The sequence below is a fragment of the Symphalangus syndactylus genome, chromosome 1 (assembly GCF_028878055.3).
Source record: "Symphalangus syndactylus isolate Jambi chromosome 1, NHGRI_mSymSyn1-v2.1_pri, whole genome shotgun sequence".
NCBI classification, from domain to species: domain Eukaryota; kingdom Metazoa; phylum Chordata; class Mammalia; order Primates; family Hylobatidae; genus Symphalangus; species Symphalangus syndactylus.
In genome coordinates this window covers 102,236,357-102,258,452 of record NC_072423.2, presented here as the reverse complement: position 1 = coordinate 102,258,452, position 22,096 = coordinate 102,236,357, and the positions used below count along the sequence as shown (strand labels likewise).

Here is a 22,096-nt window from a genome sequence, read left to right as displayed (position 1 = left end):
CTCTGTCTCCCAGGCTTAAGTGATTCTCCTGCCTCAGCCTCCCAAGTAGCTGAGATTACAAGCGCCTGCCACCATGCCTGGCTAATTTTTGTATTTTTGGTAGAGACCATGTTGGCCAGGCTGGTCTTGAACTCCTGACCTCAAGTGATCCACCCGCCTTGGCTTCCCAAAGTGCTGGGATTACAGGTGTGAGCCACCATGCCCATCCTATGCAGACATCTCTTACAGAGCGTCCATTGTGTTCTTCCCAGAACACTTTCGCTGTCTTACTCTCTTGCTCTGCTGCCTTCAATGGCTCCCTATGACCCACAGTGGCACTTCACAAGGTGTAGAATCGAGAGCTGCACCTTAGGGAATGCTATAGTCTGTAGCTCTCCTTTTGGAGAATCACATCTGGGCGTGTGAACACAAGAGGCCCTGCAGGAGAGAAACCTGTTTAAGTAGGCTTAATCCAGTCTGTTGGACCTGAAACTCTTGGCTCACCTAACACTTAAAGTCTTGTGGAACACACTGGAAAATGTTGGACCACAGAGTACAGGCTAAAGTTTCTATCTGAATTCCAGCCCTTCTACATTTCAGTCTACTCTCAATTTCCTTTCTTGTGACTTCTTGTCAACAAACCAACCCCCACCCCCAATACCTATTTCTCCCTCCAGCCTTCACACTCTTCTAGTTTAAGAATGAGATAATCTTGCAGCTGCTGGGAGTTTCCATGAAGGGGGACTGGCCCAGGAATGAGGTCAACCAGAGAAAAGTAGAGCCCTGAGAGAGGGACTAGGTCCTGAAGACTTCATTTAAGACGCAGGATCCAGCCTTGCTTGATGTCATTACTCCTAGACTTTCACATACAAGAGCCAAAAAATTGTCTTTTCTTCCCCCTTAACCCAGGGCTCCTGCAACCAAAAGAACACTTGACTGTGGCATCTTTCCAGCCTCCTGGTAAGTTTTCTGAGATTGGGCACTATGTCCTGTCCATTTCTATTCCCTCTCTGGTTTTTACACAGCATGGAAAAAGAACACTTGACTGTGACATCTTTCCAGCCTCCTGGTAAGTTTTCTGAGATTGGGCACTATGTCCTGTCCATTCCTATTCCCTCTCTGGTTTTTACACAGCATGGTACCATGGGTTGGGGGTCAAATGTCTTGAGCCACTGTTCCATGAGGCTCCTTTTTCTTGGTCCAGGATATGCCACGATGTTTGTAACATGGAGCTAACTTTGCAGTTGCCAACCTAGAGTGGAGTTTCTCCTGGAAGGTGAGAGTGAGGATGCTGTTGAGGAAAGGGGAGCTGGCTGTGGTGGGAAGAGTGTGGGTGTGGGAGACAGACACCTAGGTGGCCTCCATGACTCTCAGCCCTGTGCTGACACTTTGGTGTGGTCCTCTACCTCTCCAGAGTGGAGGGTGGGTGGGAGCTATTTTAACAATAGAATATGGCAAAGGTGAGGGTGTGTCACTCCCATGATCATGCTAGACGGATTTGTATATGTGCTTGTATGTGCATATATGTGTGCATGTACCTGTGACTCTGTCATGCTAGCATACACTAACAAGAGATTCTCCTTGCTGGCTCAATGAAATTAGCAGCTAGGTAAGGTGCCCCCATGGCAAGACGCTGTGGGCAGCCTCAAGAAACTGGGTGGCCTCTTAGGACCTGAGGGCAGCCTCCAACAAGGAAGCAGCAAACCTCTGGGGCCTTCTGTTCTACAACTGCAAGGAAGTAAATTCTGCCAACAACCTGAATGAGCACGGAGGTGAACTCTTCCTCAGTCGAGCCCCTGGATAAGAACACAGTTCAACTCATGCCTTGATTGCAGCCTGTAAGAGTCTGAGAAGAGGACCAGGTAAGTGGTGCCCAGACTCCTGCCAAGGGAAACTGTGATATGTGTGTGGTTTTCAGCCACTGATTTTGTGGTCACTTGTTATGCAGCAATAGAAAACCAAACCAACAGACTTTGAAGAATGAAAGACTTGGGTTTGATTTCTGCTCCACTTACCAATTGTGTGACCTTGCGTGAGTCACATCACCACTCTGAGCTCCAGTTTTTTCGTCTACAAATGGGTGCAGACTTGGGAGAATTAGAGATAATAAATAGAGAGCACCTAACATGGGGCCTGGCACAGAGTAGGTGCTCAATAAATAGTAGTTAAGAGTTACCCTGATTTTTAATTTTCTTCATTCATTTTTCTAAATTTTCAATAATGATCATGAATTACCTTGATAAACAGAAAGAACAATTTTGCTTAAAATAAGAGGAAAATGGACTTGTCTAAGGTCACATAGCTAGTCAGCAGTAGAGCCAAATGCGAGAGCCGACGCCTCCTAGGCCAGATCTTTTCCCAGAACAACTCCTTCCTTATCTACGGAATAACAATAACAGCAACAGCAACAATTACCCTAAGAGCCAGGCAGCTCCCCTGGACCAAACCTGCAAGGTGGTGTCATTATCCCCATTTTACAGATGGAGAAGCTGGGGCCAAAGTCCCACAGCTGGCAAGTGGCAGAGCTGGGATTTGCCTTCTGGAACTGGAAGGAACCACCTAGTCCACAACATCCAAATCTGGCCTGGATTCTCCTTCCCCAGACCCCCTTGGAGGTGGCATGGGGGACACCTGGGCTTTCTGGAATGAGGCAAAGGCAAGGAAATCAGCAGTGAGACCTGGCCCAGATCCCATTACGCCAGGCGAGATCGCGTTTCCCCTGTTCTGGCGCCATGAGCAGGGCAGAGGAGCGGGCAGGCAGCCACTTTCCTGGTTATTCAAGTAGAAAATTACAGGTGCCCAAAATAGCCTGGGTATTCTTTTATTAATGAATAAGCAGTGAGTCAGCAGAGCTGGAATGGGGCTTTGCGTGCATCTCTTTCCCCTGGCCACCTTCCTGAGATCTGCAGGGACCCTTGGCTCTCAGAGGGGACTCTCTCAGTAGTTGGGGGAGCTGGCAGGATTGGGGTGGGAGCATTTTCAGGGCCTCGTCATGGGAAAGGGGACAACGAGGCCCCATGATGCAGGAGCTGGAAATGGCCCCAGTGCTGAGAGATGGGGTTCCCAGCAGATGCAGGTGAAGAGATGGCAGGTATAGGTCCATCCCAGCCGCTCTCTTCTGGCTGTGTGGTCTTGAGTAAATGGCATAACGTGTTTGGGCCTTCATTTCTTTTTCTGTAAAACGAGGCAAATCATAAACTTATAGAAATGTTTGTTTTTTCCTGACCATAAAATTAATTGTGGACAATGTAGACAATGCTCATTGTAGACAATGTAGAAAGTGGAAAAAAATACAAAAGTGACCATGATATCTCCCCTCCTCACCTCATTGCCCCTTCCTCAATTAAGATAATTAGCATTAATGTTTGGTATTTATTTTTCTAGTCTTCTTCTTATACATATACGAAAAAATAGCTGGTACAGCTTAGTGCTTGAGCTGCTGTGCTCTAAAAATGGAACCATCACTTACAGTGAACAAATATTAGTCAGTCAACAAACACTGTGAGCACTGCCCCAGGCCCTAGGGTGGCATGGAGGAAGGTTTCCCCCAACATATCCCACAGCCTCTTTCTGTTTTTCAAGCGCTCTGGCAACGACTTCACCGAGTCCTCAGAGCCACCTAGGGGGTTGTGGAGGAGGGAAAGTCATTTTTTGGGTTCCTGACATGGATATGGGACCAAAGTTTGGGCCCAGAATCCCCCCATGAGGCCATCTGTGACCTCTTCCTACAGCAGGTCTTGTACCCATGGGTTGGCCTAGGTATGGCTTCTTGACCCCTGTCTCCAACCTAGAGGGCCGGGGCAGGAGGCAGCTGTTCTCTCCTGGGGTTATTTCTTGGCTGGTTAATATGTAAAGTGCTTAGAATGGCACTTGGCATACAGTGTGCAGGAAGTGCTCATTACTGACAAGATGGCCAGCACATCACGATCATTACAGTTGCAGATAGGCCGCGTGAGGCCATTCTCTTCTGGAGACTGATTTGTAATGGACCTGAGGAGACAGCAGCTGAATCACGTGCAGGATAGAAATGACAACAGCACCAATGACAACCACTTCCATCTACCAGATACAGCACCACAGGCCAGGCATCGTGCTAAGTCATCTCATTACCCACATACAACCACCAGACTAAATGGGGGTTACTAGTTGCCTTTCATAGATGAGGAGACTGAGGCTCAGAGATGGTAAGTAACTCTCCCAAGGCCACACAGCTGGCAGGTGGCATCCTAGGTTTGTCTCATGCCAGACCCCTTACTCCCATCCATGAGGCTGAGCCTGCAGGGATGACGAAAGCCCTGCCCCTGAGAAGCTTGCTGTCAGTGGTAGAGTCCAAATTTGGAACTTGACCCTGAGTATCCCGGATTTGCTGAGGGATAGAGAGAGAAGGCTGTGGGCTCTGCCTTGGTGTAGATCTGTACCCTGACACTTCCTAGCTCTGTCACCCCCTTAACTTCTCCATGCCTAAGTTTCTCATCTGAGAAATGGGGATAACAAAAGTGTTGCTGAGAAGATGAAATGAGATAGCTGAAGCTGCTTGCATAGGTGGTGTATAGTAAGTGCTCAATAAATCCATCTGTTAAAAGCTTTATCACTGATATTCCTAGAAGAACTTTCAAATTTCCAAGGGCCACCCTCACCCACCTGAGTGGATGGGCAGAGCAGTGGCTGGTTAACCTCAAGGAAAGTCTTGCCGCTCTTCTGGCATTTGGACTTGGCTGCTTCACGCCAGATAATGCTGCCTCTGGTCTGGGCTGCTGCAGACATAAGCCCTGATGTGATTTGGCTGTGTCCCCACCCAAATCTCATCTTGAATTGTAGTTCCCATAATCCACGTGGGAAGGGACCCTGCGGGAGGTGATTGGATCATGGGGGTGGTTACCCCTATGCTGTTCTCATGATAGTGAGTGAGTTCTCACGAGATCTGAGGGTTTTATTAGGGACTTTTCTCGCTTTGCTTGGCACTTCTCCTCCATGTCGCCTTGTGAAGAAAGTGCCTTTCTTTCCCTTTGCCTTCTGCCATGACTGTAAGTTTCCTGAGGCCTCCCCAGCCATATGGAACTGTGAGTCAATTAAACCTCTTTTCTTTATAAATTTCCCAGTCTTGGGTATTTCTTCAAAGCAGCATGAGAATGAACTAATACAAGCTTCAATGTGCAAGGAGGCCCTGCCCAGGGGCCCCCAACATCAGCTCCATCCCCTTCACTCCCCACTCCCAGTCTAAGATCAGCAGAATCTTGACAACTGGCCCTGTATTCCCAGAGAGAGTGTCATTATGAGCAGGTGGGGGTGTCACTGGTGTGGCTTCAGCAGGCTCAGCTCAGCCAGTGTGATGTTTGCCCAACCTGGATGGCTCCTCCAATCAGGCAGGTACTGTTGATGTTCTGCAGCATCTGTTTATGGGCAGGTCCCTAATGGAAACTCAGACCAGGGAGCCTTGACAACTTGGTTGAGAGCAGCTGGGGAAATGCTGCTTCAGGGATTGCTTCCTGGATTCTGGGAACCCCACCCACTGCACTGGGCAGTGACACCTGGGCAAGTGGGTGGCTCAGAGAGAGAAAGAGCTCTGGGACGGCTGCCTGGGTCTGATTCCTGGGTTCCCCATTGACCTGCTGTGTGGCCTTCACAAGGCACTTGACTTCTCTGAGCTGTTTCTCTTCCATAAAATGGGGATAACAATAGTGCTGACTTCATGGGGTTGTTGTAGGATGGTGCACATGAAGTATTTGGATAGAGCTCTGCACATAGTAATTACTAACTAAATGGTAAGTTATTTTTTGAAATGAAATTGTTTGTTGCCAAACTGCTCTGGGTGAGAATGAAGACAGGGAAGAAATGAGTCACACACTGCAGATTGTGTTTTTTTTTTTTTTTTTCGTAGCAGTAGGTTCTTAACTCTGGGAAACCAGCTTCCTTAAGGATCTGACAAGGCCACATTCTCTCTCTCTTTGGAAAGTCTACATGTCCTCACATACACACAGCATTTTGCATCCAACTTCATAGAAACCCACCCATGATCCTAAAAGTAAAATCTATCCCAAAGAAAGAATAAAGGATGTGCACCAAAATATATCTACTAAGATGTGATGGAATGAAAACAACCTAAATATCCCAAAATCAGGGATTGGTCAAAAAAACTGTGACATGTTGGTATCAGTGAAATGCTATGCATCCATGAAAAATGTCTTAGGCTGGGTGCAGTGGCTCACACTTCTAATCCCAGCACTTTGGGAGGCTGAAGGGGGCAGGTCACTTGAGCCCAGGAGTTAGAGACAAGCCCAGGCAACATTGCGATAACTCGTCTCTACAAAAAATACAAAAATCAGCCAGGCCTGGTGGCACATACCTATAGTACTAGCTACTTGGGAGGCTGAAGTGGGAGGATCACCTGAGCCAGGGAGGTCGAGGCTGAAGTGAGCCATGATCACACCACTGCACTCCAGCCTGGGTGACAGAGAGAGACCCTGAAAAAAAAAAAAAAAGGACCTAGGAAACCAGATGGAGGGGTGAAAATCTGCACAGACTCCCGCCACAGTGTCACAGTGGTTATACTTGCTGATTTTTCTACAATAATAATGTATTATTTGAGAAATAAAGAAATGAGAAAAGTCTGAAAAATGACAGAGCTAAGTTCACTTTTAAAAATAATAAAAATAAAGTGATTGTGGAAAGTATTGGAAAATAAGAGGGAAAAATCCAATCACCCATCATCCTCCCACCTTGCCTGTTATCAGTCACCTTTACGCACAGTTTGGAGTCACGTTTATTTTTATTGTACCAGCAGCCATGTGGGTCTCTTCCCTTCTAGGAGGCAACTCTGGTTGACTCTCCACTCCCACACTGCGGGAATTGAGGCGCGCAGGGAACAGTTTCTACTGCTGTCCTCCCCATTACCTCCTCCACCGGGGCTTCAGTTACCACCTCTCTGGAAGGACTTGTACTGCTGATGGTCGGCAGCTCCGTATCGCCAGCCGTGACTCTGCCCTGAAATCTAGCCCGAGGGAGCCAACTGCCTGTTTTGTCAGATAACACCGACAAAAATAGCAGCCATTTGTTGAGCTCACACTATGTGTCAAGGACTGTGCTCAGTAGATTCTATTACTGATCTATTTTATAGATGAGGAAGCTGAGGCTGAGAGATCAAGGAGGTGGCCAAGTTTACAGAGCTAGCAAGATGGGGAGCAGCAGTCAAACTGCGGGTTGTCTGACTTCACTGCCCAGGCTTCTCATGCTGTGCTAGAGCTGACTCCAGTGAGCTGACCTCAGCCCTCCCATGCCAAGATCCTTGGCCTGGTTCCCCTGACTGCATCAACCTCTGGCCCGGTTCCCCTGACTTCATCAGCCTCTGGCCCCTGTGTCCTCTCTCTTACAACACTCACCCCTTGTCCTGCCCTGCCCAGCCCCTGCCTGCTGCTCTGGCCTGACCAAGTTGCTCTCAGTGCCCTGAGTGCCAGCAAGGCCTCTTTCCTCTGGCCTTTGTGCAAGCAGATCTTTCTACCTAGAACACTGTTGCCCTCCTCTTTGCCCGGCTCCTTCCTTCAGGACTCTGCTTAGATGGCACCTCCTCCAGGAAGCCTTCCCTGATATTCCCCTCCCTAGGATTGGGTACCCTAGGGCCATATCTCCCAGGGAGAGGTGGGTCTTGGGGAAGCTCAACCCTCCCAAGTGCTCAGCTTCCCACAGCTGCCAAATCCTTGCCCTGGGATGGTGGAGACTGATGGGTAGGAGGCAGAAGGCGGAAGTCCAGCCCTTATGGCCTGTCCAAGGTCTATACGTTACATCTGCCTCAGACAGCCTTCTGGCTCTGGCTCCTGCAGGTGCCAGAACTCCTGCAGGTGCCAGAACTCCTGCAGCCTGCTGTACCTGGGAAGTGCCAGAGGGCTGGACTGGATCAGCATCAGTCACTAGGGGAGGTCAGTCTCTCTCTAGTGTTCACTTTGCTGAGCCTGGATGAGAGATCCCTGGAAAAACTGCCACTGAAACTTTCCACTGACTCTGGCCTGGCTCTGGCTCCAGAGGAAAGAGAGCCCGTAGCCATTTCAGGGCTGAGCCTATTCGCCATGCTGTCCCAGGCCAGACTCACAGAGAGGAGGTGTCAGTGGGATGTGGCTAAAAAGAATTTCTGTGCCGCCAGGTCCTGGCTGTGGGATTTTGGAGCCCTGCTTAGGGTTTTTTTTGTTTTTTGCATCTATGTCATGAGTAAATTGGCCTGTAATTTACTTTTCTTTCATTGTCCTTGTTTAATTTTGATATCAGTTATTTTATTATTATAAAATGACGTGGGAAGTTTTCCCTCATTTTCTATTATCTAGAAGACTCTACCTGAAACCAAACTGATGAATTCCTCTAAAGTTTAAAAGAACTCACCTATAAAACTGCTGTTCTGATAGTAACTCATGATTCAATTTCTTTTCTTTTCTTTTCTTCTTGAGATGCAGTTTTGCTCTTGTCGCTCAGGCTGGAGTGTGGTGGCGTGATCTCGGCTCACTGCAAACTCCACCTCCTGGGTTCAAGTGATTCTCTTGCCTCAGCCTCCCAAGTATCTGGGATTACAGGCACCTGCCACCATGCCTGGCTAATTTTTGTATTTTTAGTAGAGACGGGGTTTTGCCATGTTGGCCAGGCTGGTCTTGAACTCCTGATGTCAAGTGATCCACCGACCTTGGCCTCCCAAAGTGCTGGGATTACAGGCGTGAGCCACCGCACCGGGACGATTCAATTTCTTTAACTGTTATTAACTCACTCTGTTGCCCAGGCTGGTGGAGTGCAATGGCACAAGCTCAGCTCACTGCAACCTCCGCCTCCCGGGTTCAAGCGATTCTACCACCTCAGCCTCCTGAGTAGCTGGGATTACAGGTGCACACTACCACATCTGGCTAATTTTTGTATTTTTAGTAGAGATGGGGTTTCACTATGTTGGCCAGGCTGGTTTTGAGCTCCTGACCTCAAGTGATCTGCCCACCTCGCCCTCCCAAAGTGCTGAGATTACAGGCGTGAGCCATCACATCTGGCCCAAGCCAATTTTGTTCAACAATATTTTCTAGATGTTTCTTAAAGCCAACTACATCATTCTCTATTGCCTTTTTAAAGGAACCAACTTTTGGCCATCTTCAATATCATGTATTTTTATTCTTTAATTTTGGTTCTTATTGTAATTTTTTCATGACTTTTACATTCTTTAGATTGTTTCTGTTGTTCTTTCACCAACTTCGTAACTTTGACATTTAGCTCAGTAAGTCTCAGTCTTCTTTTCAATGTGCATTTAAAACTATAACCTTCTTCTTAAGGACCATTTTAGCTGCTTCCTCCAAGTTTCAATATATAGTATTTTCATTGTCATTTGAATCTAAAGATTTTCTTGTGCCCTTACAGAGACAACATGCTGATGGGGAAAGCTAGATTTGAGACAGTTAAAGAAATAACCAAAGAAGGTAATTTCAGATGGTGGTAAGCTCTGTGAAGGAACTGCAGGACTTGGGACCAAGATAGGGGGATTTTAGCTGGAGGGAAGATAGAGAAGGCCAGGCGCAGTGGCTTATGCCTGTAAGCCCAGCACTTTGGGAGGCTGAGGTGTGTGGATTCCTTGAGCCCAGAAGTTGGAGACCAACCGGGGCAACACGGTGAGACGCTGTCTCTACAAAAATTAGCTGGGCATGGTAGTGTGTGCCCCTAATCCCAGCCACTCAGTAGGCTGAGGTAGGAGGATCACTTGAGCCCTAAAGGCAGAGGTTGCAATGAGCCAAGAGGTTGCAATGAGCCAAGATTTTGCCACTGCACTCCAGCCTGGGTGACAGAGCCAGACCCTGTCTCAAAAAAAAAAAAAAAAAAAAAAAAAGAAAAAGACTTGTCTCTGAGCTGAAACCAGAAGGAGTCACTCATGAGGAGACCTAGGGAAAGGTGCACAGGTGGAGGGAACAGTGGAGACAAAAGCTCTGAGGTGGGGAAGAGATTGGCCTGTCAGAGATACCTGCGGAGCCCAGTGTGTATGGAGTAGGGAGCCCAGAGCACAATCAGCCTGTGGAGTGCCTTGCAACTGCTCTTGAAGGGTTTTACCGGAGAGAAGAGAGGATCAGATTCAGAATTAAAGTAGCCCATTCTGGCTCTGCCATATGGGAATGCACCGCAGCTGGACAGGAGCGACATTGGACTTGAGGTCCCAGGAGAGCAGCTGGCAGAGGATGGATGGGTCTCAGCCAGAGGAATGTAGAATCAGGTGCCCGAGAAGAATGTCCACCAAGTACAGAGGTCCAGGGGGCCAGGAGTTACTGTTATGGGTTGAACTGTATCCCCCAAAAGGAATGTTGAAGTCCTAGCTCCTACCTGTGAATGTGACTTTATTTCCAAATGTAATTTGGAAAGCGGATGTAGTCAAGTTAAGATGAGGTCATTAGGGTAGGCCCTAATCGAATCTGACTGGTGTCCTTACAAGAGGAGAACACACACACACACACACACACACACCCCACCACCTCGTGATGACAAGGCCAGAACACTACATATTGCAGGCAACACTAAAAGCTAAGAGAAGGGCATGGAACAGATCCTCCGAGAGCCTTCTGAAGGGCACGCCCTGCCAACACCCTGATTTCAGCTTTCAGCCTCCAGAACTGTGCGAGAATAAACTGTTGTTTTCGGCTCCCCAGTTTCCTTTCCTTTCCTTTCCTTTCCTTTCCTTTCCTTTCTTTCCTCCTTTCCTTTTCTTTCTTTCTTTCTTTCTTTCTTTCTTTCTTTCTTTCTTTCTTTCTTTCTTTCTTTCTTTCTTCCTTTCTTTCTTCTTTCTTCTTTCTTTCTTTCTTTTCTTTCTTCCTTTTCTTTCTTCTTTCGACAGTCTGGCTCTGTTACCCAGGCTGGAGTGTAGTGGCACGATCTCGGCTCACTGCAAGCTCCGCCTCCCGGGTTCAAGTGATTCTCCTGCCTCAGCCTCCAGAATAGCTGTGACTACAGGCACACACCACCAAGCCTAGCTAACTTTTTGTATTTTTGTAGAGACAGGGTTTCATTGTGTTAGCCAGGATAGTCTCAATCTTTTGACCTCGTGATCCACCTGCCTCGGCCTCCCAAAGTGCTGGGATTATAGGTGCGAGCCACCATGCCTGGCCTCGGCTACCCAGTTTCTGACCGTTTGTTATGGCCACCCCAGGAAACTCCTGTGTCACTTCACAGTGCCTGCTTGTGATGGCAGAGTCAGCATGGGACCTTCAGAGACGCTGGCCGGTTCGGGGCCTGCAGGTCTCAATGGCAGGCCTCTTCCTGAACATGCACCACATCATACACCTCAGAATGACCTCTACCTGTTCCCAGAGCTCAGGTGGGTAGAGAAAAATCCCCGGATGGTCCCTCAAAAGGACAGACACTGCCCCATTTCTGGCTGAGCTCCTGCAGGTTCTGGGTGTGACATCATCCCTATGGGACACCTCGGGCCCCGTCCTGAGCTTCCTGAGGAGCGGGATGTCACCTAGACCAAGCCAGGCTCTTCCAGCTTCCCTGTGGCAGCCTCTGTCATCTTAGATTTTAGATGAAAAAAAAAGTTCCAGCTCCTTGCCTTTCTCTCCGCCCCAGGCCCTGAGATCTGATCTCTCACTTACACAAAGCCCCTTGTTTATGTTAGTTTGGGAGACACAGTGTTCTGAAAGCTGATCCCTGGGGCCCAGGGAGGGAGCTGCATTTTTGGGTTTCTGCCTGCGAGAAAGCCGGCTTTTGATTTGGCCCCTCTTGCCCCACCTCCAAACCCTTTCAAGATAGAAATTAAATTCTCCTGAACTTTAGGCCCCTCTTCAGTGCTACTCCCAGGGGAGTGGAGCCAGTACCTACTATTAACTCTGCCTAGCACAGGGTGAAGATTTATTCTGGCTTGAGATGAACAGCTTCAATCCTGATGCTTGAAAAACAAGTCGACGAGAATGTGGGCTGTGGAGCCAGAAGTATCCAAGTTCAAGTCCCAGCTCTGGCACTTGTTGGCTCTGTGACCTTGAGACGTGAACTCAACCTCTTTGAGTCGAGTGTCTGCTTTGATGAAATGGGGACATCGATACCTTTGTGGCTGGGTTTGTGGTGAGGATTCCATGGAAGCTCAATTATTAGAAGGCGTTCTTATTTATCTTCAGGAAGTGCCCATTTTGCAGATGAGAAGGACTGAGTGAGGCTCAAGGTGTAGGCCCAGGTTGGCTGTGTTCTGCAAGGTTTCTGCAAGGCCTTGGCTTTTGGTGCATGTGGAGGAATCTGAACACTAGCCTGCTTTTGCACAGTGTAATCTTGTCTGAGCCCTTTGTGGCTGTGAAATGGGGAAAAGTACCCATGCCAGGCTGCTCAGAGAAGCCAGTGATGCTGCTCACATGAGGCCCTGGCTCTGCACCTGGGGTAGAATTGGCCCTCCGAAGAATGACTGTTGCTGCCCTCTCTTTTTCTCCCCTGCCTCACTTTACCCCTAAACCAGTGGGCAGCACAGATACCTTCTCTGCTTCGACATGGAGCCTAGAGTGGGAGCCCAGAGAGGGAGCCCATCTTGCCCAGGGCCCCTCATTCAGGGCCTCTGAGGTGAATATTTTATTCTTATTCATGAATGAGGAAGATTGGATTAGGAGGAGGTGGACTAAGATTAAAGTGGATTTAAAAAGAATTAAAATAATTTCCTTCTCTCTACTGTCTTGGAAACGAGATTTGGCCCCAAGGCCCGAGGATGGGGGGAAGGTGGCCATCTTGGGCCCCCTGTGACCTCTTCCTGAGGTCTTAGAACATCTGGGAGTGAAGAAGGGCCCTGGTGGGCACCTGGAGGGTGGTGTTGGGGCAGGGGGCGAAGTCAGGGGAACAGGTTTGGGGTTTCTTCAATTCTGTTTCTGGGGGATTTTCTCTTTGTGTTTTGCCTCTTGTGTCTTTGTCTCTGTGTCTCTGTCTTTCTCTCTTATCTCTATTTTGAATAATGAGCAAAAGAAAGAAGAGAGAAAAAAAGAATGTTCTTCTTGATCAAAGAGTCTGAGGCAGAAACATAGTTGTGATTTTTTTTTCCTTGAGACAAGATCTTATTCTGTCACCCAGGATGGAGTGCAGTGGTGCTCTCATGGCTCACTGCAGCCTTGACCTCCTGGGCTCAAGGAATCCTCCTGCTTCAGCCTCTTGAGTAGCTGGGACTACAGGTGCACCACCATGCCCAGCTAATTAATTTTTCTTTTTTTGTAGTGATGGGTCTTACTACGTTGCCCAGGCTGGTCCTGAATTCCTGGGCTCAAGTGATCCTCCCACCTTGGCCTCCCAAATTGTTGGGATTACAGGCCGTGAGCCACTGTACCAGAACTTTACATAGTTGTTTTTTGAGAGGAGAGGGTGGCATGGCAGGGTAAGTGCAGGATAGGTGGGAGAAGTTAAGGTGCCACCAAACTAAATCTGTGGCAGTCCCTAACCCCAGAACCAGGAATCTGGGGGCCCCTACGAGGCTGAAGAGGAGCTGGAAAACCAAGAAGTTCTTTCAGTTCCTGGGACATGCCGCAGCCTCTCATACCTCCAGGCCTTGGCAGATGCTGTTCCCTGCTGGAAACCTCTCCCCGCCTTCTGACCTGATTAACCCTTCTTCGTCTTTTACCTCTCGGCCTCGTGGGTCCCCCTTCAGTGCCCCAGGTTCTATCTGCTTCCTTCATCATAGTACCCAGCACCTGCTCTGTCACTGGGGATGGCTTATTTCTCTCCCATGGGGCCATGCACCCCAAGGGTGAGCCTAAGTCCCATTCACTCATCTATCTCCAGTGCCTGGGTCCCTGTGCCCAGTCAACATTTGTTGAATAAATGATGAACAAGCCATGAGGGCTTTTGCATTTGGCCAGGAAATTGTGCGGGTGGAAAGTGTGTGTAAATGTGTGTATGTGTGTGTGGTGGGGAGCTGGAGGCAGAGTGGGGAATGTGAGAAGTTGGATCAGAGCCTTAGAGACATTGGAGGGGAAGGAGGGACATGCGGGGGAAACTGAGGGATTCAGTCTATGTCCCTCCCCCTAGCCTGAGATTCTGCATAGATCCTTCCATGAGATTGGCCTTCAACTCAGGGAAACTTTTGGGAAATCAGCCTCCCTCTCTCCTGCCCTCCCTTCCTTAATTAATTAATGGAGTACGTTCTACGTCACAATGGTAAGCCAAAAATCAAATGGCCTCCCTTCCCTCATGGATAAATCACAAAACTAAACATGAAATCACAGAGTGATCAGCGTGGAGGAGAGACCAGAGCTCTGTGAGTGTGATGGGGTTTGCCCTAGTCCGGGGAAGTGGGGAGAGTGATGGTGTCACGGGGTCCCTGAGGAGCTTGACTGCCTTCTCATCTCTCTGACCTTCCCAGCCACCCCTGGTAATCCTACGGGCTTGGCAAAACCTGTAGGCCTGGTAATGCACATGTGGTCCTGAGACAAGCTTGCCCTGTTCTTGTCCGCTTATCTAAGCCCCTCACCCCATATAGATATTTGAGATCCACTCAGGGAGGGCTTCCTGGAAGAAGTCTCGGCTGAGCCGCTATCTTTTTTCCTTTCTTTCTCCTTTGATTCCTTCTCCCTCCTAAGCTGGGCTTCCAGCCATAAGACTGGATGGGGAAGGTTTTAGTCTTGGAAGAGGCGGTTCCAGGGCTCTGAGGGATGACGCTGTGGAATGACGGAGCCGCACTCCTCCTGGGCAGACCCAGCCAGCACCTGGGCATGTGGCTCCACTGGCAGAGGGTGGGCCGGATGTCTCACTAACCCGTTCTCTGGTTGCCTTTGTGCAGTGCCCGACCTGTACACCTGTTTGAAGCAGCCCTGGGCATTCAAACCTTGAGCCCAGCTTGGGGAAGGCCAAGGACAGATGGAAATAAAAGCCCCATTAGGAGGCCTTGGAGAGCAGGAAAACTGCCCTTTCCTGCCTCCAAAGGTCACTCTGTCTGTTTTCAAATGCGCTTTTTGGCTGCAGCCAGTCCAGTCCCCACCCCTCCTCTACACCCACCTTCTGCCCCTGGGCTTCCCCAGGGGAGAAATGTCAACTCTAACTTTTTCAGGAGTTTCAGCCCAGGCCATGCTGAAGGTGGGAGTGAAGGAGGTGGCGGCATGGTTCCCAGGGAAGGGGAGGACAGTGCATTTACCAGTTTGCTCAGGCTGGGGAGGAAACCATTCAGGGACTTTCAAATCTAGCGGGTAAATAGATAGAGTAAAAGGGGAACCCGGAACTAAATGACAAATTTTAGCGCTTGGGAAACCATGCTCACAATCCCAGCAAGCATGTTTGCACCTGACCAGAGCCCTCAGGAATGTGGCCTTCCATGCACAGATGTCCCCTTGGCTGGCACTAAGGACTGGGGCCAGCTTTCTGGGGTTGTGACCTGTGCAGCTGCACAGGGCTCTGAGCTCAGAAGGGCCCTGTGCTTGGTTTAATGCTCTGCTCTTGCTGTCTTGAGATTCTTAATGATTTTTGAACAAAGGACCCTACATTTTCATTTTGCTGTGGACAAAGTGACAAGCTCATTTTTACCATGGTTGGGGGTGGGGCACTGGGAATCATTTAATGCAAACCTCTCCATTCCCAGATGGGGCTACTGAGACCCAAGGGCAAGAATGCATCCAGGCACTTCAAGAACTTTCTCATTTAGTTCTCACACTGATAATACTAAAGTGGGTACTATTTTTATCCCCATTTTAGGGATGAGGAAAGCAAAAGTTAAACATCACCCAGAGAGTGAGTGCTAGAGGCTTCACTTGGCCCCAGGCCTCTTCTCCTTGAGTCTGGATGCTTTCCAAACATCTGCATAACGGGGGTTGCAGGGTGGTGGGGAGAACTTTAGCTCAGGATGCAACGTGCCTGGCCTGCCCAAGAGAGTGCTGCCTGGCTAGGCACAGCTCAGTGCAACACTAGCCCTGCCACTTCCTTATTGGTGACCTCTGAGCCTCTGAGTGTCTTGACCTGTGAAATGGGTGTGAGAATGTTAGCCCTTTCATGGGGCATTTGTGAGAATTATATGCCTAGCTCAGTGTCAGGTGGGGGAGAGGTCTTGGGAATTGCACTGAGGCCCAGGCAAGTAATGACTGGAATTGGCATGAAGGGCAGAGCAGCTTTGAGTGGTGCCCATCCATGAAGTGGGTACAGCAGCCTTTACTTTGCTGGACTGTGGATGTGCTGGAGGGACAGCATGAAAAAGCATTTAGGGCTGGGCTCACGCCAGTAATCCCAGCACTTTGGGAGGCCGAGGTGGGTGGATCACTTGAGGTTGGGAGTTCGAGACCAGCCTGGCCAACGTGACAAAACCCCATCTCTACTAAAAATACAAAAAAGTTAGCTGGGCGTGGTGATTCACACCTGTAATCTCAGTTACTCAGGAGACTGAGGCAGGAGAATCACTTTAATCTGGGAGGTGGGGGTTGTAGTGAGCTGAGATTGTGCCACTGCACTCCAACCTGGGTGACAGGGCGAGACCCTGTACCCCCCCCCGCCCCCCCAAAAGAAAGCATTTAGCATAGTGGCTGCTGGTGGGGTTGGAGCTCGACAATTGACATTCCTCTTCCTCCTTTCCGTCATCTTCCCTCACACCTCGGGATGGAATATCTGTCAGTGCAATTGGAATTCAATTCACATGCTGTCAGAGACTTACAAGAGCAGGTGGGGCAAGCCCTGGGGCTGGAATGCAGAGAAGTGTTGGCGGTGGATAGAAATCAGGAGGGCAATACAGGCAGGCAAGTGGAGTGAGCAAAGGTGGAGAGGCTGGAATGATCCCGGAGACAAGGGCCCAGTGGGGAGGCTGCTGGGCAGGAGGGGGGCTCTGCCTTTGTTGGAGGGATATTTTTTCCTCACCCCCATGAGCTCCTGACACATTTCTCCTCTTGTCCTCGAGCCTCCCACTGCGGGCCCAGGAGTCCTTTGGGAACCCAGCTGTGGAGTCCCAATAGCACCTAGGAGTGAGGTGCGAGGCCCCTTTCTCCTCAGAGAAGCTGTCTGAGGCTGTGGGCAGAGTCAGGGTGATGGGATGGCATACTGTGAGGGCCTTCTGATGAGGTCCTCACACGTCACTGAGCTGGGCGCAATGAGCTGGAATCCTCTGCTGGGCTGCGCGGCCCTGAGCACCAGGCAGGCCCATCCATCATCGGCGGGGAAAATTGTTCAGGGAGCCAGAAGGTACCCAGCCAGATGTGTACCTTCTGGGCTCTGATAGAATGAACACACCCTTTCAGGCTGTTCATCAGATTTAGCCATAGTGCTTCTATTTTTTTCCCCTTTTGTTTCAGTCAAGGCAACTTTCTCTTAATGGAGATGAATGCAAAGCAATGAGTGTCTTGGTAAACAACAGGGTCAGAGGACAGGACTCTTTCAGGGCCACAAAAAACCTGGGTGGTGTTGGGTTTGGAGAAATGTTTTAGAGAACGAAAGCCAAGTGTCCAAACCTCCAGGGGGCTATGCTGCCGCCTCCTGCCCTGCAGAAGCTCCACCTGCAGTCTCTAGAGCAGCAGCAACAGGACCACATGCCATTCCCTGAGCACCCACTGAGTGCCGGGCACCTCGCCCCAGCCTGCTGTGGAAGGTAAATCATCATGCTGCTTGACAGCTGAGGAAACTGAGGCTCAGAGGGGTTAAATGAGATGCCCCGACAGGGGCTCCAGGTGGGATGTGAGCACTGTTGTGTTTCCACCTTCAGAAGCGCCGGCAGTGGGGTTTGCTGTTTGAGAGGCCAGGCTCTTAGGGCAGCCTGGGTCAAATGTTACCTCCACCCTTACTAGCTGGGTGACCCTGAGCCTCTTGCTTAACCTCTCCATGTCTCTGGATTTCTGGGTGATAAAACTCTCCACATCGAAGAGCTTTTTGAAGACTGAATGAGCGAATTGGTGCAGAAGCGGCAGTGCATGGGAGCTGTGCTCAGGAACATTTTCCATTTAGCAGCCCCTTTAAGGGTGGCATTACGATCGCAGCCTGGGGAGCTGGACTTGTGCAGGGGCAGCCTCTGGAAGCTTGTGGTTGTGTCCTGTATCCTGGGCGAGGACAATGGCCACTGCTGATTGGGGTGGAGGACGGGGTGCCCACACTCTGTTGGTGTCTATGAACTGGCTGGTCTCTGAGGCCCATGGAGGGTGCTTTTCTTGAACCCATTGCTGCCCCAGGGCCTGTGGACTTGCTGTGTAATGCAAGGGCTTAAAACATGGCTCCCATCCAGACATCTGGGTTGAACTCACCTCTCTAGTATCAATGCATGCCCAACGGGCCAAATGTTGAAGTTTCTGGAATGTTCCAAACAGTGTTAGAGGGATTGCTTCTGTGTGTTAAAATACCTTCTTGCAAAAATCCTGATAGAGGCCAGGGTACCCACCTTGGTGCCCTTGATATGGGCAGATTTAAAAAAATGCCAAGTCCAAGGGAAGTTCAGGCCCTGCCTAAGAAGAACAGAAACAATGTCTGTGTTTTGACTCCTGGCCCAGTGGTCTATCTGTCACAACCTTGACCCTTTCAGTGTTCTTCCATTCTCTCTGCCCACCCCACAGCTGGAGAGAACACTGTCTCTCCTCCTGGGGGGCCATTACAATGAAATGTCCAGCACCCACCCTCCCTTCCACTGAGTAACAGCCATGCTATTGGGAGACAGATCTGCAGCTCCAAGGGTGGGCTCTGGTTGGCCTTAACCAACCACGTGATCCCTTCCATCCCCTGCCAGTGTGGGTTTAGGATTCTAGGCAAAGCCTATGCCCCTGACATTCCCCAGGGGACAAAGGTGACTTCACCAAAAACAAAGTCCAGACCTTGCCTAAGAGGAATAGAAGCAACAACATTGTGTTTTGACTCCTGGCCCAGGGGTCATGTGCCCAGTCACCTCTGCCTCAACTGTCACACACACTCCCAACTATGTTTTGCCTGCCTATTAGTCTCTGCAACTGACAGGGACAGCCTCAAAGGCAGGGGCTGTGTCTCCTTACCCTTGGCTCCAGCTCCACATAGGCCCTGGCATAGGGCAGCAGGTGTCTGCCTGATCAACAGCCTTCTGTGGGAGGTTGGGGTGGGGCTGAGGAAGATGCTGTGGACAGAGCTATGGACCAGGAAGGGTGGGATGGGCTGGGTTGTTTGGAGTCAAGCAGAATGGGGTCAAAATCCTACCCAATAAAAATGAGAAATAAAAATAAAACTTTAAACAACCCCCCCCCCACTCTGGCAAGTGACTGAACGGACCCCCTCTTGGCCAAGGAGACCCCAGAGAAATCTTGAAAACCGGGTTTCTGGCCATGACGGGATGGGAGGTCGCATGTGCCCCATAGTGCTCCATCCCTTGATAACCTCCGTTATCCTAATTCCCTAAGAGCTAAACAGAAACAGGCCTTTTCAAAAGACTCCATGCTGATTTCAACCAACTGCCCCTCCCTTTTGTGGTTTCAACACAAAAACCAACCAGCATTCTTTCTTGATAAGAGACCACTGATCATGGAGCAGTTCTAGCCAGTCTGCAGAGGATGCACAGTGAGGGTTTTCGTGCCCCCGCTTCACCTTTGACATCAGAGGGCTGAAAACTCCACCCTCAGATCACACTAAGGCCAACATTTTTTTGTACCTGGGGCCCATAAGAGGCATGAAGCTCAACTGTGCATGCAGATGTTTCTCCTTTCATAAATATTCATGACTCCTCCCACAGCTTATTGAATATGTATATTTGGCCATGCTGCTCAGCATACATTTCTATTCCCTTTGCCTCTTCCTCAAAGTGTCAGTTTCTGGATTCTGGCCAGAGGCCATGCTTCCCAGCCTCTCGGAATGGCCACCCTGCAGGCTGCAACCCTTTATGAGAAACAAAGCTCCTCTTTCCAAATTAACAACAACAACAGTACCCTGCTCTTTCCCCCACTAGCTGCATGACCCTGGCCAAGAAATTACTTCTTCCTTGAGTTTCTCAACCTTGATGGAACAGGTCATCACTGGTTGTCTGAGGATTAGAGTCCCCTGTTTATCGGGGAGCCTCTGGGCTTGGGGTAGCGCACTAAGCACTTCACAGGCATCATCTTGTTGAACCTACCACGAAGCAGGTACCAGCCCCCTTTTATAAACAAGAAGCTGAGGTCCAGAGGGGTTCAAGTCATCGCCACAGTAGGTGGGTGGTGGAGCTGGGACACGGCAGCCTGTCTATGCCACTGGGATGGCAGTGCCGGGTCGTTGTGGGCGGAGAGCAGTGAGCATGTAGGACAATCCCGAGAGCTGGTGAGTAAATGCAGGCCCCTCTTTGCCCCTAAGAGGCTGATCCAGGAGGTCTGATGGGCCATGAGAAAGTGACTGTTTCACAAGCTTCCTCCTACTCCCCACCCCACGATACTGATGCAGGGGTCCACAGAGCACATTTCCAGAAACGCTGCTCAGGCAGTGCTGTCTACAAACCCCCAGCTGAGAGCTCAGGCTTAGAAGGTGAGGGATAATAACATGAATAGAATTCTCATAATAATGGAGCAAAGCCTCTACACAGTGCCAGGCAGTATTCTAAACACTTTCACTCATTTAATTTTCACAATGATTTTCCAAGGTAGTGATTATTATTGGCCCTGTTTTACGGGTGAGGAAATAAGGTACAGAAAGCTTAAATAACTTGCACATTGCCCTACAACTGGTAACAGCTGGTTAGCCAACTTTATAATAATAATAATAATAATTTTAAGATCTTTCCCCTGTATCCACCTGTGTCAGGCACTCTCCTGGGGTATGGGGAAGGGGTCCCCAGGGAGCTTTTACTCAGGGAAGTAGAGATGCGTGTGGTTAAGACCAGGGAGCCAGAGAGATTTGGCTGCCCCCAAGTCTGTCCTGGAGATGGAGAGATAGGACACTGGTTCTTCTCTGAGCCCTTGCCTGCTTTCTAGATGCAAGTCTTGGCTGTGAGTTCCAGGAGGAGGGCTGGTGGGCAGTGCCAGCTGAAGCTCCAGGGTAGGTGAGTCGGGGCTCCCACTTGCTAGGTCCAGTCTCCCTTCCCATGTCCAGGGCCCCAACAAGACACTTAGGGGTTCCTACCTTCTTCCCCTGGGCTGCTCCCATGGCATGAAGTGGGCACCAGGCCTGGGTGGGCTGCAGGGGCCAGGCTGGGGTCCTCCCTGCTGGCGTTGATCTCAGGAGCCAGGACCCAAGGGGCTCCCGGGGCCAGGGTCCCCTGTCCTCTTGCGGCTCATTCTCCCAGGCACAAAGGCGGCTTTCACAGCTGCTCCTAAGCCCGGAGCGCCTCAGACAGGCTTAGGGCGATTGATCCTGACAGAGGGGCCAGTGTCCCCAGGCGGCTTCCATGCCCTTCTTGGGTCCCCGCAGCTCCTCACCTCCCAGAACCCTGCCTCTCTCAGGAAGGGAAACTGAGGCAGCTGGGAAATGAGGGAAGACGTGGGTCAGTCCTCTCATCACACACCGGTAGCTCAGGCACGGCGGGTGACCTCTGGCTGGCCCAGCGGGCAGGACTTGGCCTTCTCGCCTTGCTGGGCACCGCTCAGCAGACAGGGCCAGACAGTGGAGGCCGTGGGCTGGCTGAGGTGCAGAGCTCTGGGAGGGCTGTGTGGGGATGTCAGCTTCAGCTGGACAGCCCCATTAATAATAGACCTTTGAAGATGCTTGGGGTCCGGGGCTCTCCCACAGCAGAAACTCAGAGCAGACTCCTTCATTCAACTGGGCAGCAGGCTGCCTGGGAGGGCTGGAGGGCGGCTGGTCTGGGCTCAGGCCAAGAAAATATCTGAAGGCCGGATTCCAGGCCTGGGGCCAAGTTCTCAAAGTGCCCCCGGCAGTTACTCTCCTCCTCATTTGCCAGCCCCTTCCTTCTCCGTGATGCCAGCTTGTGGCAGAGGTTAAGGCTAAAGAGACCTTGGGCTTGAACTGTAGCTCTGTCTCTGATAGTTGTGTGGCCTTGGGGGCACGATGTCGTGTGTGTGTGTGTGTGTGTGTGTGTGTGTTTGTGAAGCACTCATACTGCAGAGCTAAATGGGGTAAGGTGTGTGTGTACAGCTGAAGCCATTGTTTTGTGAAAGCATAAATCAGAGCGTGTCACTCCGTTTTATCTGTTGCTTCACCAAAGGTGGGGTAACAGTTGCCCCCACTGCATGGGGCTGTGGGGATGCGCAGAGCATCTGGTGAACAACAATTCCTCAGAGAAGTTAGATGCTGCTGCTATCATGCTGCTAAGAACACAAATGATATCCACCGCCCA

The 22,096-nt window shown here is 50.2% G+C and overlaps 1 protein-coding gene and 2 long non-coding RNA genes across 3 annotated transcripts in view; 2 read left to right on the top strand and 1 right to left on the bottom strand.

The window, feature by feature from the left end:
* Positions 1-21,564, bottom strand: part of FAM107A (family with sequence similarity 107 member A) — a 63,533-nt gene extending 41,969 nt beyond the window's left edge. Inside the window, exon 1 of the mRNA XM_055272385.2 lies at positions 20,926-21,564. Within this exon, the coding sequence (XP_055128360.2) occupies positions 20,926-20,949 (24 nt within the window). The 5' untranslated portion in view covers positions 20,950-21,564. The remainder of the gene's footprint in view (positions 1-20,925) is intronic.
* On the top strand, positions 778-2,149 carry LOC134736182 (uncharacterized). Its single transcript, XR_010120006.1, has 3 exons — positions 778-939; positions 1,184-1,255; positions 1,585-2,149. It is a non-coding gene; the product is annotated as an uncharacterized lncRNA (long non-coding RNA).
* Positions 6,694-12,575, top strand: LOC129479386 (uncharacterized). The gene is made up of 4 exons (XR_008656669.2): positions 6,694-7,227; positions 9,349-9,407; positions 11,117-11,284; positions 11,809-12,575. It is a non-coding gene; the product is annotated as an uncharacterized lncRNA (long non-coding RNA).
* Positions 21,565-22,096: the final 532 nt, after the last annotated feature.